This window comes from Scleropages formosus, chromosome 10 (assembly GCF_900964775.1).
Source record: "Scleropages formosus chromosome 10, fSclFor1.1, whole genome shotgun sequence".
Lineage (NCBI taxonomy): Eukaryota > Metazoa > Chordata > Actinopteri > Osteoglossiformes > Osteoglossidae > Scleropages > Scleropages formosus.
Window position 1 is genome coordinate 6,547,236 of NC_041815.1, and position 17,676 is coordinate 6,564,911.

General features: G+C 42.1%; 1 protein-coding gene across 1 annotated transcript in view; it reads left to right on the forward strand.

Annotated features, from left to right (window-relative positions):
- The window catches only part of tenm4 (teneurin transmembrane protein 4), a 125,638-nt gene that overhangs the window by 82,143 nt on the left and 25,819 nt on the right, over positions 1–17,676 (forward strand). The window contains exons 20-26 of the mRNA XM_029255670.1: positions 223–490; positions 627–770; positions 2,301–2,550; positions 2,688–2,708; positions 6,587–6,819; positions 8,578–8,732; positions 15,039–15,916. Of these exons, the coding sequence (XP_029111503.1) occupies positions 223–490; positions 627–770; positions 2,301–2,550; positions 2,688–2,708; positions 6,587–6,819; positions 8,578–8,732; positions 15,039–15,916 (1,949 nt within the window). The remainder of the gene's footprint in view (positions 1–222; positions 491–626; positions 771–2,300; positions 2,551–2,687; positions 2,709–6,586; positions 6,820–8,577; positions 8,733–15,038; positions 15,917–17,676) is intronic.

Below are 17,676 nucleotides of genomic sequence, written 5' to 3' on the forward strand. Positions count from 1 at the left end.
ATTACAAGATTAATCAATACTCAGCATTAATTGTTTTATTCCGGCAGTTGATTGGGTGGTGTGTTACCCTACCAAGTACTACATGTCAGACTAGCACAATGTAGGATATGTAACATTTGTAGGACTCTTGGGAATATGGGACGGGCACCACAGCTATAATGTAGTAATATACATATGCCAGATTTTAGTGTGAAAGGCCGTATGACCTCCCTCCTGGTTTAGGCGGTCCAGGAGGAGATCCACATCCCTGGGACGGACATGAGGCTAGGTTACCTGAGCAGCCGCTCCGCTGGATACAAGTCTGTGCTGCGCATCACCCTCACACATGCCACCATCCCCTTCAACCTGATGAAAGTGCACCTGATGGTTGCTGTGGAGGGCAGACTGTTCCGGAAATGGTTTCCAGCAGCACCAGATCTCACCTATAGCTTTGTTTGGGACAAGACAGATGTCTACAGCCAGAAGGTGTATGGCCTGAGCGAGGCTTTTGGTGAGCTTCTCTTAAAAACTCTTGGACAGATGAAATATTGGACAGATGAATAACTGGGGGGTTTGTCTGTCTTTTCTTTTGCCCTGATGGTGGTTTATCAGAGGATGCTAAACGATTGTTTGGTCCCCTCCTGCAGTGTCAGTGGGCTATGAATATGAGTCCTGTCCTGACCTCATTCTGTGGGAGAAGAGGACTGCAGTTTTACAGGGCTATGAAAGTAATGCCTCCAACATGGGTGGTTGGGCTTTGGACAAACATCATGCTCTAAACGTCCAGAGTGGTGAGTTTACAGTGTTCCCATGTTTTTTTCTGTGTGTTAATACTGTGCCTTTTGTCATTAACCTGAGCCTCTAGAAGTGGTTACCAAACATCTTTGGTGGCTACCATGAATATAGCTTTGCCTTGGCCTGGTGACCCTAAACCCTGGTACAAAATTACGGCACCATTTATAATATGGTATTGAAATAAGAGAGCTGCTTAACAATAGGCTCCTCACTGGTCTGCTTGAGGCAGGAGTATTGAAAGTGAATGGGCTCAAACATTATTATATTAAGCGTATATGGACTATTCTACTTTAATTACTATTTCAGTCATCTTTCATATTGTGCTAATGAAGTAATGTCCTTTTAACACTGTAATATTTCTTTTTTGACCCTCCCGTCACCCTCAGGAACACCCCTGTGACCCTCATTTGGGTCATGACCATGGGTTCGGGAATGACTGAGCTAAAGCATCTGCAGTTTGACTAAATTGAAAACATGCATATAACCTTGGAGGGAAATGTTCTTTTTCATCTTATTTAATGACTTTGTGAATTTAACGTAAATTTAATGTATTAACTTGATAAACTTATTCAAACCTTTTTTTTTTTTTCACGGTGCTTTTAATGTTGATATGTGTTAATGTACCTTTTTATCCCTTGAATTCTCATTTTAAAGAACCTTAAGTTGCCTTCAGTTGCTGTTCAGTTAGAGCGCGTGGTTTTATTTAGATGTCTCTGGCATTTGCTGTGAACCTGTTGAATCAGTTCTGCATTATGTTTATCTGAAGTGTCATATGAAGTGGTCACCATCTCAGCAGGGACGTTGTAATTTGAGCAACTTCCGAAAAAGTCTTGCCTCTTGCCAATTACGGTGTCATTTTCTGATGGCATGGAAGCCTCTGCTGGGTGAGAGGGCGCAATTTTATTATTTTCAGGGAATTGCTTTTGAATAGCCGCGTAGCCAACGAGAGACAAAACTCTCTGAGGTCTTGTCAAGTGGAACGGCCTGTCAGGAGGGTGTTATCAGAGGAAATGAGGCGTAGTTACATGAAAAGTCCGCAGTCGTTGTGCTATCTGTCACTGGTAGCCTTGTCAGGGTGGGCAGCCCCCTGAACCGCTGAGACCGCCTTAACATGAACGACTTCCATGCACAGCTCTCCTCCTCCTTCCTCCCTAGACTGCTACACATCTCGATCCAGATCTGTGATCTGCAGTCTTGTTTGTTTTCCCATTCTTTGGCAGCTAAAAATGACTCAAACTGAAGTTTTTTTTTTTTTTTTTTTAAATAAACTCATGTAAAGACATTCTAGGCTAATCTGAATTGGTAAACTTACATGATTTGTCTCAAGGCAATGTATTTTCTTAAGTGACACAAGTCCATGTACTTGTTTTGGAGAAAAACATCTTGATCTGGCTGATTCTGACTCATGTGTGGGTGAATATGCGCCTCCATCACTTGGGTTCTTTTCCCCCCAAGGTCAGTTGCTTTTGTCGTGCAGTTTATTGTCGCACTTAAGTTAAGCTCTGTTGCGATGCACCTTCCCACAGGCATCCTGCAGAAAGGGAATGGCGAGAACGTCTTCATCTCCCAGCAGCCTCCTGTCATTGGTAGCCTCATGGGCAATGGGCGCAGGCGCAGCATCTCCTGCCCCAGCTGCAATGGCCTTGCTGATGGCAACAAGCTGCTGGCACCTGTGGCACTGGCTTGTGGCTCTGATGGCAGCCTCTATGTGGGCGACTTCAACTACGTGCGCCGCATCTTCTCCACTGGCAATGTCAGCAGCGTGCTGGAGCTCAGGTAGCTGCCTGTGTCCATTGTCTCGCCCTGCATGAACCTTAGAATGAATACAGCAAACTAGACTAACAGAGACTGCTAACACCCCTGTCCTTTTCTCTTTCCTCTTTCCTTTTCCTGCTGCTTTTGGCTTCTGTCAGAAATAAAGATTTCAGGCATAGGTAAGGCAATGACCGTAAAATAAGGCCAAACTCTGTCTTATGGGTTTGCATGAGGTTAACACAGCAGCCATAAAAAAATATATCTAACTGTAATTAAATTCTACTTTTGTTCTTGAAATGTTGTCTTTTTTTTCCTATTAAATATAAAGAGCAGTAGGCCTCTTTATTTTCAATCCAGCCAAAGAGATGGATATTTCCCTTCCAGAATGTCCTTTGCTGAATATCACTATGCACTGTTTCTCAACACTGACAAGTAGTTAACCCACAGCTAGGAAATATCTTATCGTGTTCCCATGTATCGTGTTCTTTCTTTTTTTTTTTTTTTAATTGGAAAACACAAGATGTTTCTAAAAATTGGACTCTTGTAGGATTTAATTAAAGTAAATGTAATTTAGATTAATCAGAGCTCCAAATAAAAAGCAAGGGGCAGATTAAATGATGAAAAGTCTTGCTTGGCAAGGCAACATGGAACAGGAATGCTGAAATGAATAAGCACTTTTTTCCTGAAATCTGGTTTTAAAAAAACGATACAAAAAGATCATCAAAACAACTTCTGTCCTGAGTTAAAGGATTTGAGACATGATCGCTGTTAACTGGTGACAAACTGATCGAAGGAATTAATGTAAAAGTAGCTTATAAATTAGTAATGAGGTGCTTAACAGAACATTACTTAACAGTTCAATTATTCAAACTTGGGAAAAATGATTAACTTCCCAGTATTTTTTAATCATGTATTAATTATTATACAAAATAGTGGTCAGTAATTGTAGAATATAATATACGGGACAAGACTCTTTTGAATTACTGAGGGTGTGGGATTTTCATTTATTTTACAAAATGTAAACAATAAAATAGATGTTATGTTTTACATGTTAGTTTAAATTTTTGGGTTAAGTCAGAACACAAGCCTAGGCTTAAATATAGCATATGTTTAAAGTTTATGTGTTAAGTAAGCCTAATGCAAGTTGAGTACCTGTGGTCTGTGAATGTGTCGGGTATGGGCTTATGTGCATGCAGATTTGTGTGGATGTTTTTCTGTGTTTTTGCTTTGGCATCACACTTTTTTTTTTTTTCAGATACCCAATACCAGCATGACCAGTTATTGAGGATTTAATGGAGAATGCTTTATTTGAAATTTAGGACTCTATCAGGGATTAGCATTCTCAAAGAAGAAGCTGAGTTTGCAAAACGGTCAAGGCTTTCAAAATTGAGCAGCTTCTATCTAAAATACATAGTTAAGAATATAAAGTGTCGGGAGGGAGTACGAAATGAAGCACAGATAATGTTAAGTGTGTCTTTGTTGTCTCTGAAGTGCAGAAAAATCCTCCATGAAGGAAATTAGAAAGGGGAAGGAACAGAAATAGTCCATTTGGAGCATGTGACACGGGCTTTCATGTGTGACTAAGAAAACAGCCGAGTCGTGCTCTCCGGAGATCACACTCTTTGGGTAACCTTTTCTTCCCACATCAGCCATGCAGGGCACGTGCAGCGGGAAAAGCAGTCACCCCTTTTATTTCAGGAAATATTCCACAAAATAATAAGGATATATTTCACATTGGGTTTTCAATACAGGCCATGCTTCGTTGAAACCCTGTGTTCCTGAACGTCACCTGTAAATCTCGATGTCTTATTCAAAAGCTTTTTTCATACTAAACTGTAAGTCATCACATTTTGATCCTTTGATTCTCCAGTCTCATTTCATCCATATGTCATAGGCCAAGAAAGTAATGGGTTGTGGTGGGATTTTGCTTAAGAAAACAGCATTTGTATTAAGATGTGGCTCATTTTGAAGGATGTCGGCTTGGGAAGTTTTTTTGAGGCGAGATGGTACTGCACGTTCAGATATTTTTGTGTAATTCATCTCACTCCGGAGTGCAATGAAAAGTAGGAGGAGCGAAACGCTGTCTGGGGGCTTCCCCTACGCCAAGGGTCTCGTTGTCCTCCAGAATTCCGCGCGCTCCAGCGTGCAGTTAAAATTCAATTACCCTCTGCCTGCTGGATTGTGCTATGCCGATGAATGCAGATGGAGAGCATGGCCTCCGCTGAAGGTCACAGTGTTCTGTGCCTAGTTTAGTGCACAATGGGGAAGGGCAGCCTTCTGCGTACCATGCAGCGTCAAGAACGCTCTGGCTGCGAAAACAAGTCAGAGTATAGCAGACTGCAAAGAATCACTAGGCAAATAAATATAGAAAAAGTCAGTAGAATTGTCCTGTTCCCAGAATTACTAGCCATTGAATGACCACTTGCAAAATGAGAGGAAAACTTGTTAGGAGTCATAATACAAAGTCATTTGTCTGTCAGTTTGTTAAGGTTCGTTAGTTTTGTTTTTCGTTGCATTTCCACTTTTTTGTCAGTCGGCAAGTCTTGCTCTGACCATGGCACAGAAGGTCAGTTGTCTTTCAAAATAATGACACAGAGCTCAAAAGAAGAACTGACAACCCTACTGGTCGCTCTTCTTGAGACACTCATTAGATTATGAGGTTTGACACCGAGGAGCCTGCAGCGAACCATCTGACAACTTCACAGAAATCCCCTGTTTTCATCCCGTTAGAATCCCAGTGCCGTTCTGCCAAGGTTTTCCGTTAATGATAATCACGTTTGGCAGGTTGGTGCTGAAGTGATGTCTCAAGCCCTAACAATGGAGGTCAGCTAAAAGGTTGCATCGGCACGAGAGTGTGAAACAAAAAGCTGTTTTGCTGTCGTGGGCCCTCGAAAAACTGCTGCGTTTTTTGGACTTTTCGCAACCTTTTCACCTTTAAAACAAATTTTGGTTTGCTGTTTCTCAAAGCTAGTTGTGGCCTTCCCAACTCTTCCCAAATCTACCCACTTTGGGAGAACAAATCTTTCTTGCTTTGGCAGTAAGTTCTCAGGGAAGTCTTGGTAAATTTAAGATTCAAGATTCAAGAGTTTATTGTCATGTGTACAGTAAACAGTTCGTTACACCATACAATGAGATTCTTATTCTTATTCTCTAAGTTCTGCCCAAAACGCACTAACCTCTCTCGTGATGCTCTTGATCTTTTATGTCTGAATAATGGTTTTACTCAGCGCTAACAGTGATGCTGGGAGAGCATTTGGCTTCCCTAAAATGGTAGGGGCCATTGGAATTCATAGGAGTGCCTCAGTCCCAAGAGTCGTCATGGACTTCTAAAGCTGTCAGGAGTGTTCAGCAAGGGCGTTGGCTTCATTTTGTTTTCCAAAGATGTGCGCTGTGCCACACCGTGAGGGCAATAATTCAGGGGACAAACCGGATCCTGTCTTCGAGAGGGACCAGGTGACCAATTGTGGTCCTGTGTTCTTTGCACCCCTGTAAGGATATGAGGGATTACCGTGTCAGACCTGCTCTGTTGTTTAATGGGGTAGTTTTTGGGTCGGCCCTACCTGCTTGAGGTAATGCGTTTAGATGGGAATACAAGTGTACATATATCTCCACACAAACGCCCCCAGGGAAACTCCAGTATAACTAGCTACCTAGGTATTGTTTGAGCGCACTGACCTCTGGGAATAAAACTCTCTGCTGTTGTCAAAAACAACAAGCATAAAAAAACAACTAAAGTATGTAACCTGCACATGTGGGAAATTAACGCTACTTGTCTTACAAACCCACGTTTTAAAATGAGGGCAGTGTTGTTTGTTTAAAACAACAACTGTTACAGTATTTTGCGTTGAGCCTTTTGAATTGTAAATGAATGCATGGGCTTTTTTTGGGTGGGGGACTGAGCTCAGTGATGTTAAGGAATTTGCAGATGAAATATAGCTTTAAACAAGCCTTTTTGTAGATTGATATTTATTAAGTTAAAGGAAGCCATCTCTTACATAGAAGCCAGAACCTGTTTTTGCATGACTAAAATGCTGTTTCGTGCTTTACTCACGTTTAGCAACAGTCCGGCACACAAGTACTACCTGGCCACCTGCCCCATGTCAGGCACCGTGTACCTGTCAGACACAAGCAGCAGAAAGGTGTTCAAAGTCAAGTCCCTCACAGCAGTAAAGGATGTGGCAAAGAATCTGGATCTGGTGGCAGGCACTGGGGATCAATGCCTGCCCTTCGACGAGACGCGATGTGGTGATGGGGGTAAGGCCGTGGAGGCCACTCTCACCAACCCAAGAGGTAAGGTGAAAGACCCCCGTCAGATAACTACTTGTAACCAAAGTTGAATAGGTATGAATCTAGTCGGGATTCCACAACTGAATCACTGAACAGTAGGACTTATAGTCAGAATCAGAATGACTTTATTAGCCAAGAGCAGTAAAAGCTCCAAGAATTTGCCCTTGGTGATTCTACATGCATTCACTATATACAAATATACATGATGAGTGACCCATTGTAAGTAGTGTATTTAGCAGTGTAAATCACATTGGTGAATAAGGTGTGTGGGCTAGTAACACTACATAGCATCCATTGTAAGTTGCTTTGGAGAAAAGCATGTGCTAAGTGAATAAATGTAAATGTAATGTAATGTAACAGCAATGGACAGTCGCCTTGAGTGCCATCTTCAGCACCGCATATGCCACATTATTGCGCAATGAACTGAAACCCAGTTGCTTGAGAAAATACCTAGTAAAGCTTTTAATATGTCTCTAAAAAAATGTACGTGAACAGATGTAGTGTACTGTGTATCTCTTATGTACATACAGACTGTTGAAATGTCAGCTCAGCAGATTGTTACCTGTGACAACCAACATATGACAGCAAATAAATAAAGCTGAACAGTTCAGTATTATATGGAAAATATAATTCATGTCATGTGGCACCAATTTTTTCGACCCTCCGGAATGAATAGTGGCACTCCTGACCCCAGCGTAAAGTCTTTCTTGAGGGTTGTGGGGGGGAGTTGTAAATCAAAAATGCATTAAAAGTATTGTCTCAGTCTATGATAGTCATTTCAAGATATTTAGAGCAGCCTGGCTCCTCTGAGACACTAAATCTCATTTGTTGTCTGTCTTAATAGTGAAGGCAAGGCCGCTAGACACAGATAGCTATTTGAGAACAGTCATTGGATGGAATCTTGAACCAGACACTGACCTGCACTGAATGGATCAGTATGGAAATAAGCCGATATAAATGCCACCTTATTTTCTTTGAGAAAAGAAAAACTAGGGCTTTGAAAAAATGAAAACCGAAAAAGAATCTTCCGAGTTTACGGCATCCATTCAGTCGGAATGATATTTGTGACTGGCAGTCACAATAGAAAGCAGTGAAAAGATTTTCCGGGAGAAGCAACCGTATTGTCAGGCGGAGCCTTTTATGCGGACCAAGGGAACGCCATCTGATTGGATGGATAGTCCGTGTGCAGAAAGAGGACCTCGGGGGATGAGATCAATGCATTTCAATTTTCTGACGCGTAATGATATTTTTTCTTTCAAGACTATAAAAGAGGTCTGTTCTCTGACTCAGGGTTTTTTAAGCACAAAAGAAAAGAAAGCTTCCAATTAATGAATTGCTGTCTTTCCCATCTGCGATGCACCAGAGCTATTTTGGTGTATTTGGAATAAAATGACAGATTAGCTGTCATTACACGCCTGTTATTTTCTTGCCCCAAAGGTTGCCTGATTAATTTATTTTAAAATAACAGTGAAAAAGCCATGTCACCCCCTCCAGTTGTGCTGGAGATCTCACAGTATGCAGTGTTGTTCATTGCGCAAATACACATTGTATGGATGAAGGTCAGACTTTGTCATTGTTCTCACCATTTAATTTTCTGAAATTATATTTTTCAATAAAAATACATTATGTTGTTTTGCACTATGTCTAGTCACACAGATCTGAGTCTGGCATTAAATTTGCTTCATGTTTATACAGTTGCTGTTGTGCTAGCACATCATGATACATCTTGTTTCTTTCTCTGACAAACTTCTGTCATAACAGGGATCACTGTAGACAAATTCGGTCTAGTCTACTTTGTGGACGGTACCATGATTCGACGGATTGACCAGAATGGAATCATCTCCACATTGCTGGGCTCCAACGACCTGACCTCTGCCCGACCGCTCAGCTGCGACTCGGTGATGGACATCTCCCAGGTACCCTGGAACCCCCCAGCTGTTCTGTCCCAGTTTGCAGCAGTCTCCCCACCAGCACTGCAGCTGGCATACTTGGATTCTGGTAATGATTGGGTGACACATGGAGTTACTGTTCGGCTGCAGGTCCTTCAGGGCTAACCCATACTTGCAGGGTGTCCAAGGGTGCTGCGACCCTTCCCCAAGACCCTTGATCTCCCATTGCCCCAGGCCACAGTGTCCACCACTCCAGATTCCTTTGAACATATAGTGCAATTATTCTGATTGTGGACAAAAATAGCAGCAACAGTTCTGTGCTCTGAAGGTGTGGATGACATCAGTATGATGTTTCTTACAGTGCCTGTGCATTTCATTGTCTGCTGCCTGCTCCTTGTATGCATTTAGTGTGAAATAGTGTTTGAAACTAACGATTAACCATCACCTGATGGAGTTGTTATTGTTGGGATATATCTGATCCATATAGTTTAATTTTGAAGTATCAGAGAATGAGTACTGCGATGAGACGCTTTGGTTTAAGATGCAGCTTGTGGTTCTGTGTTTCGAGGGATATGTTTTCTGTTAGTGGTCCCACTCATCTCCTGCAGAATCCGCTTCTCAAGCAGACAAGGTTATTTGTGGCCCATGGCAAATGGGTCCACAGGGCCCCAGCTGCCGACAGAGAGCAGTTTTATTTTTGTGCGAATCTGCAGCAAAACAGAGAGGAGGAATCGCCTCCAGCTGCCTATCCCTGCCTCCTACCCAAAGTCCCCTCTGGGGTCCTGTTTCACCCACCCTCCGCCTCCACCCCGAGGAGGCAGGCGGTCTCAGCTCGGCATCATGGGAAGCATGGACAGGCCAGCCGCAGCTCTTATAAACTGTGTCGAGGATACGTTGACAGCGGGGAAGAAAAAATGGCTTCCATTAGGAATGTGTTCACAGTCCACCCCTCCATCTGCAGATGCTCCCTTACTTTAATACACTTCCCCCTACTGTGGCCATAGTGGCGTGTTTCTCTTGCATGGTTTCACCGAAGATTATATAATATGTCTTCCTCAGGCATAGCTTCTCCGTTATTTTACAGCTCCAAAGTCATAAAGAAGGTTTTTTGAAGTCCAAACCTTTTGCCCACGTTGTGTAGGTCTTTATGACTTTTAATACCAAAGTGCTTTCATCTGGAGGTTCATTGAGGTTTTCTTTCATACTCTTTCTGCATGTTCTCTTACTAGATTGCTAGTATCAAGCAGTTAACAGTTTACACTCTATAAGAGGTGTTATTAATGTGTTTTTTACAATGAACTGTGCATATATTGATGAGTTTTATTTTTGTTAATGGATTTAGTATGTTCTTCACCTCCTGGTGAGCCTGAAGCTCCAGCTGAAAATCATGCCATGAAATGAGATTATTTGAAACCCATCTTTACCCCAAGGATCTTATGAGCTCCTAAAAGCTTTTTCAAGACCCTATTGTCAGTGGTGTCCACTCAGTATCGGAGTCGGACTCGATAAGCAAAGTAGCTTAAATGGTATTTTATGGGAAATGTGATGGAAGTTTTAAGGGCGCATAAACACAAGATTTTTTCTTTTTTTTTTCTTGTTTTGCTTATGTAAATCCAGGCGATTTCTTTCATTCCTCAGCAAGTCTGTTCAGAGCTACGGTTTGGTACGCCAGGCGAAAAATGACATTATGGAAGGAATGGAGAGTGATCTGGTCGTCAAGCCTGGTGGGAGGGGTGCACCAGCTGGAAGGAAAATCTTTTCATCATCCACAACAGCAAGAGAGACTTTACAGCCAGTCCTCTTGAGCCACTTCACTTTCTCGCCCATAAAATATTTAACGGCCGATGTTGACAAGTAATGGATTTTAAGAAAGCGAAATACCCATCTTATTCCCACAGAATGCATTTTTATTCTTTTCCCATTGTTTGTTGGAAAAAGTGTACTTATGAATGTGGTGTAAATTCCTGAACTTTGTATCCCAGCTACCTTAAAGAGCTTTTTCTGATACAGCAAACAAATGCGAAAAAGCCGTCAGAACTTGCTGATTGTCAAATTTTGAACATCACTCCTGAATTGCTGAGGTGAATTGGCGAAACCATGCTCTGTCCAGATTTTATTTAGGCTGGGTCATTATGAGGGCATCTCTAAGATATTAAATAACACACACACACACACACACACACACACACACACACACAAACACACTTTCGGACCACCGCTTGTCCCATACGGGGTCGCAGGGAACCGGAGCCTACCCGGTAACACAGGGCAGAAGGACGGAGGGGGAGGGGACGCACCCAGGACAGGACGCCAGTCCGTCGCAAGGCACCCCAAGCGGACTCGAACCCCAGACCCACCGGAGAGCAGGACCAGGTCCCACCCACTGCGCCACCACACCCCAATATTAAATAATATTGTAATTGTAATAATAATGTTGAAACTTCTCGGTAATGACTGATTGATACCTTTGTTATAATAGCCAATCAGACAAGGAGTTTAGATTACATATTGTGCTACCCTAAGTGAAATAGTTATATGTATGTTTATTATTTCACTATACAGAGGTGTACAGCAAAAATTAAATACGATTTTCGCAGGTTCTGGTGTAACAAAAATCTGCCTAGTGCCACACCGTGCAGTAGACATAGATCACACATTTAAATCCAAATACAGACTCATATTACAAATATACAGTACAAATACAGATATTAACCTGAATACACATAAGAGGTGAGAACATCAGCCACTGATCTCTGAGATAGTGACAACAAACATTTTTACATTCAGCTGGTCATAATATACAGTGTGAGGTCCTTAGGACATTAGGTGCTTACAGCTTTTTTCTGCTTATTTCAAATATAATAAGCATAGCATTAGGGTTTGGCTCCATGAAGGAGCAATAAGGCGACGGTCTGGGTACTGAAAGTGTATGTGTATATACAGTAAATCTCATCTGTAAGTGCTAGTCATGGCACAAAGGGTGTGAAGACAGGTGGAGACAGAGGGAAAGGACTAGTGTGGAAACATGTTTAGGCAGTGAATGTGTGTATTCTTCGAACATAGCACAGGGGAGTACATCTGGCTGGTGAGAGCCCCGTTGTGTCTGCCAGTGCACCGTGGAGTGCTATCCCTACTCTTCCAGCTGTCTGATGTGGCACTTTTCCGGGGTAGCTTTGAGGTTCTTGAGCAGCAGGTGTTTCTCTGGAAGATGTGAGATTAGGTGGGCTTAGTATGAGCCAGGAGGGCTGCTGCTGGGGGGAAAGGAGGGTGCAGTCATCTACACGCAGACATTAGCAGGGCTACAATGAGATTTGCGAGAACTTGAAAATCAGAAGGAGGAAAGAAGCTCTCCATGTCATCTGCATAACCACAGTGAAATCCACAAGGGGAGGTGAGGGCCCCCAGGGATTCGGTGTGGATGAAGAACAGCATTTTGACAGACCGGGGCAAGCTGAAGGATTGCTATAATTAACTTAATCATTTCTCCGAGGGAAAACCAACAACGTCAGAGGGGTACGGCAATACAGATGTGCTGTAGGCATGATGTCTGAAGCCCTGTGCTGGAGGAAAAAACAGCTTGATCCTTGGGAAGAGAAATCTCATTTTGTTGCCTCACCTTTTGTGTAATACACTGTAATCTGCTTTAAACAGTTTCTGAGCAGTTTTTATTCCGCAAGTCATACATTTCGTTTAACGTGACCCTTTGTCGATGCGCTGCTTAACTATTGCCAGTTGAAGGCTAACCGTTCTCTTGCCCGAGCCATATTTGCTGATGTTTCATCCCTGTATTTTGCTCTCAAAGGTCAAGTGTGCATCTTAATGCACAACCTGAAATGGCTTTTTCAGATTGAAGCAGACAGTATTTTATACTCAAATAAGAAATTGAATTTTTCCCCCTGGCATAGCAGTTGCTCATAAATAAATCTTTGCATCAATACTGTGTGCTCCTGAAATTGTACATGTCTGTTAATGTGGTGAGATGTGTATTTTTACTTGAACTGTTATCACAACGGTAGTTTAGTCCATCTTATGTGTTGTGTTTTGAAAAATAGGGTTTTTTTTTTTTTGTGAAAGAAGAAATCAACTGTCCCTACTGCTTTGTAATAGGAATGCTTTCAAATTTCATCTTTGAGTCAGGCTGAATTTGTTGTGATGACAGTGGATTTGTTTTCTGAAAAGTTTACTTTTGTAAGTAAGTTGCTGTATCACAGCGCTAAGACAAAAATATGGATCGTTTCACTTCGTGCTTGAAACTGACAAGTCTCAGTATACATGACAGACTTGCTAATTGTTGGGGGTTATGAAAATAATCTGGGTAATTTTTCAAAAATTCAAAAATATAGTAACTCCATTTCTGCTATCTGTAAAATACAGGCTACTTGGTTTGCTTCCCACTGAGTACTTACTGAATGAGAGGTATTTGATTGATTGAATGAATGAATGGCACAATTCAAATCACATTAAACCAATTGCACGAGTCGGGAACTGAATGTCATTTTAAAGTCTTGCAAAAGTGTTAATTGAAGAATAATTAGCCTAATGCTGAAAATAAGTTTTTGTCTTTCCTTCTTCAGATGAATTACAGCATTAGTTAACTGCCTATTTGTTCTTGACCATTGAACAACTGAATGTATCCGATTGATACACCTTAACTAAATAATTTAAAAATTATTATTTATTCTATGCGGTGGCTCAGTGGGTTGGACTGGGTCCTGCTCTCCAGTGAGTCTGGGGTTCGAGTCCCGCTTGGTGCGCCTTGCGGCGAACTGGCGTCCCGTCCTGGGTCTGTCCCCTCCCCCTCTGGCCTTGCACCCTGTGTTGCCGGGTAGGCTCCGGTTCCCCGCGACCCTGTATGGGACAAGCGGTTCAGAAAATGTGTGTGTATTTATTCCATTGTGTTTTAGTTTTCTAAGGGAATAAACACAGGGATCTAGTTTTATCAATTCAGATGTACTTGTAACGGTCTTTCAGCTGTTAATGTTTTAATGCAAAATGACTGAAATGCACTAACTGCAATATACTTAAAACTTGTCATGTATTCAGTCTAAATCCTGATCAAGGCTGAATAATTAACAAATCATCAGAATATCTGTGGCTTCCACGAACCAGCACTGAAGATCTGTTCAGAGCTACTATTAAGCATTTGAGAAAAAAAACAATGGTATCACAATAAAAAAGAGTAAATATAGTATACACACGAAAGGTAAATTCAGGCAAGTATTTTCAATCTGGATATCTGTTCACCATGGAACACAGACTTGTTTGACTGTATCAGAGCCAAACAGCATGACATTTAAAATAATTACGACACACTGGAATAACAAATACAGTACACATCACTTGAGAACTAGAGCTCCACCGGGCAGTTGCAGTCTGCATGTTTATTCAGCAGAGAATGAACACAGAGTTGTTGAACTTCATCCTCTAAAAACAGAAATTTGCTCATTAATACTTCTGAATCAGTTAATATGCAGCAGTGATTTTGTACTGCAGTAAAAGAGAATCACAGCCAGTTTTGTTTGCTTCAAGATAATGAATAAATCTTTACTCTTTAATTAACTACATTTAGATATTCAGTTTTTAAGCTTGGCAGCAAACCTGTGGCTTTTGTAAAGCAGTATCTTCTTAATGATGTTCAAACAATTATATGCGAAATATTATATAACAGCAGTGTAACGCCAGTCCTGTTATTATATAGTTATTAAATTCAGAAAATTTAAGGTGTGTAGAAGTACCTGCACAATATTGATCAGTAGCACAGCAGAGAGTATATTTTTTATTTCAAGGCTAAGTAATCGATTGATCTTAAAGTCATTTGCATTATTGTGGAAAAATATTTTCTTAATGTGTGATTGACAGCTGATAGTACTTTGAGATTGGTATAGCTTTTCTGTTTGTGTTTTAAAGACTATGGCACCTGCTGTCTCTTTTCACATAAATTTTGGCTCAATTTTTTGACAGCCACAAAAGTATTCAGCCAACAAGGTTTCTTATGATGAGTGGCATTTCACGCGGTTCTGCCATTTTCTTCCTCCTCCTTTTACTGTTGCTCTGATCGTTTGAGGCTGTGTGTTTGCTGCATCCTTTTAGGCAGTACATTCATTTATCATTCATCAAATGCTCAGTAACTCAAATGCTGAGAAAATGGATGGCTTTCTCTTCTCCTACTCCTTGGCACTCAGCCCTGCATGAACAGAGCAGCATTTCAAATTACTGCTGAAGACATGTGGATGTGTCAAGTCTGACAATATATCCATTTGAGGTGAAATTTTGAGATGGTGTTAAAGTGTTTTGAGATGAAGTATCAGTGATGGTGCCATCTGCTCTTGGCAGGTTCGGCTGGAGTGGCCCACTGACCTGGCCGTCAGCCCCATGGACAACTCACTGTACGTCTTGGACAACAACGTTGTGCTCCAGATTTCGGAGAACCACCAGGTGCGCATTGTGGCAGGCCGTCCCATGCACTGCCAAGTACCAGGCATCGACCACTTCCTGCTCAGCAAGGTGGCTGTGCATGCCACCCTTGAATCAGCCACCGCCCTGGCGGTATCCCATAGCGGTGTGCTCTACATTGCCGAGTCGGACGAGAAGAAGATCAACCGCGTGCGGCAGGTGTCTACCAATGGCGAGATCTCACTGGTGGCTGGTGCACCCAGTGGTTGTGATTGCAAGAATGACGCAAACTGTGACTGCTACTCAGGAGACGATGGCTATGCCAAAGACGCCAAACTCAACCTGCCGTCCTCGTTGGCCACATCTCCCGATGGCGAGCTCTTCATCGCCGACCTCGGAAACGTGCGCATCCGCTACGTTCGCCGCAACCGTCCCTACCTCAGCCCGCTCAACCTGTACGAGGTCTCCTCACCCATTGATGATGAGCTGTACCTCTTTGACGCCAACGGAAGCCACGTCTTCACACAGAGCCTGACCACAGGAGACTACCTGTATAACATCACTTACACAGGAGCAGGTGACATTGCCACTGTCACAGACAAGAATAAAAATGTGCTGATTATCCGGAGGGACACAACTGGAATGCCACTCTGGATACAAACTCCAAATGGCCAAACGTTCTGGGTCACCATGGGCACCAATAATGCCCTCAAAAGTGTGGCCGCCCAGGGGCATGAGCTAGCCACAATGACTTACCATGGAAGCTCAGGCCTGCTGGCTACCAAGAGCAATGAAAATGGATGGACCACATTCTATGAGTAAGTACATGGAGCCTTGCTTTGTTTCTTGCATAGCAATAATATCAAGGTGGCATTAAAACAATAATGCTTGGTGTTGTGTTCCATTGCAGCGACAGGAAAGAAAGGCAGCTTACCAGAATTTGACGTTTCTTGCCTTCAAAATATGTTTATTACAGAGAGGAGTTTTGTGTGTGTGTGTGTTTTTTTCTCATTCAAGGCATAATGAAAGCCTCTCGAGGCGATAAAAGCAATCTGTCAGTCGACATTCTGCTGTGAATATTTAAATGAGAACCAGGGGGCCTCGCGGCCTCCTAGAGCTGCATATAAATAAACAATGGACCACGTTGCTAGCCTAAACCCTTAACTAGGTTGTGCCAAGCAACAGTTTTGACCATGCGCGAATACATCTGCGCTTGATCAGAGCAAAGAGTGATGGATGGTAAACTGCTATTAGCTGGAATCACCCGGTCTGACTGCTGAAGGCTGTGCCGAGAGGCAAAGGAGCACATGTGTGAACGTTTTGCAATGTCGATGCTGCAACACTCTTAAGTATATTTTTATTTAATAAATGAGGCCTTCCGCTAGGAGACTTGTGTACACACTTTAAAAAAATTATTTTCGTTCATCTAGTTCTAAATATAAATTGACTTTTTAAAACCCAGTGAAAGTCTAAAAATGTTTCCAAATTTCCAGTTTATTACAAATGAATTCGCATTGTGTATGAGTTTGGTGTCGTTGCAGTTGTTAACCAAGCTGAAATGAATATCTTTGTGAACAAGCTTTCCCAGACTTTGATAACACTGCTTTTTCTCCTCTTTTTAATTAATGCGTCACACAACTCTGCAAAAGGGGGAAAAGCAGAACTCAGCAACTCAGAGTTGTGGTTCATTGTAACAAAAGCAGGACCTCTATGATTTGGACGGTTTATGCAGAGCAAAGATGTTATAACTCCCCAACCCCACCTCCAGCCGAAGGCCGGGCTTAGTCTTTCATGTATAATTTAAGCCCAATAAGGGCTTTTTTCTTGTTTTAGCCTAATTAGTTGAGAAGGTCACATTGCCACCTGAGGGTCAGATGCGTAATTTCCTTGCTTTGGAGCTGCGTGGGCCCAGCCATTAATCTCCACGTAATAAAGTGTTTAACACTGTTTCCACTCAGGCACGCGTTTTATCAAGCTCTCAGTCCGAAAATTAATTAAGTCCTGTACCAGTCATTTAGCTTTTAGACACAATTTCATTTAGTAATTGCGCATGGCCAGATCTGAAGTAACTAAGTCAGCTCTCTTTCCCCCCCGTAAGACACAAACACGCATGTTAGGATGAAACTGCCCACACTTCATACGGAATCACACTTTGGCACATTTGATTTCTAACCACGCTTCTAATGAACCTTTGATAACAAACAAGGATCTGCCTTTCAGCATTTTCCATCCTTGTGGGGATATTTATCTCAGAAATGTCTGCACAAGGCAAGAAAAATATACAAAACACACACATTATGTATTGTAATATATACATATTTAGCTATAACACATATGTATTACGTATATTTAGTATATTTATGCTTTTATCCAGAGCGACTTCAAATGAACTCTATGTAGTGTTATCAGCCCACACATCTTATTCACCGTGGTGACTTACACTGCTAGATACACTACTTACAATGGGTCACTCATCCATACATCAGTGAAACACACACACTCTCTCTGTCACTCACACACTATGGGGGAACCTGAACAGCATGTCTTTGGACTGTGGGAGGAAACCCACACAGACTCA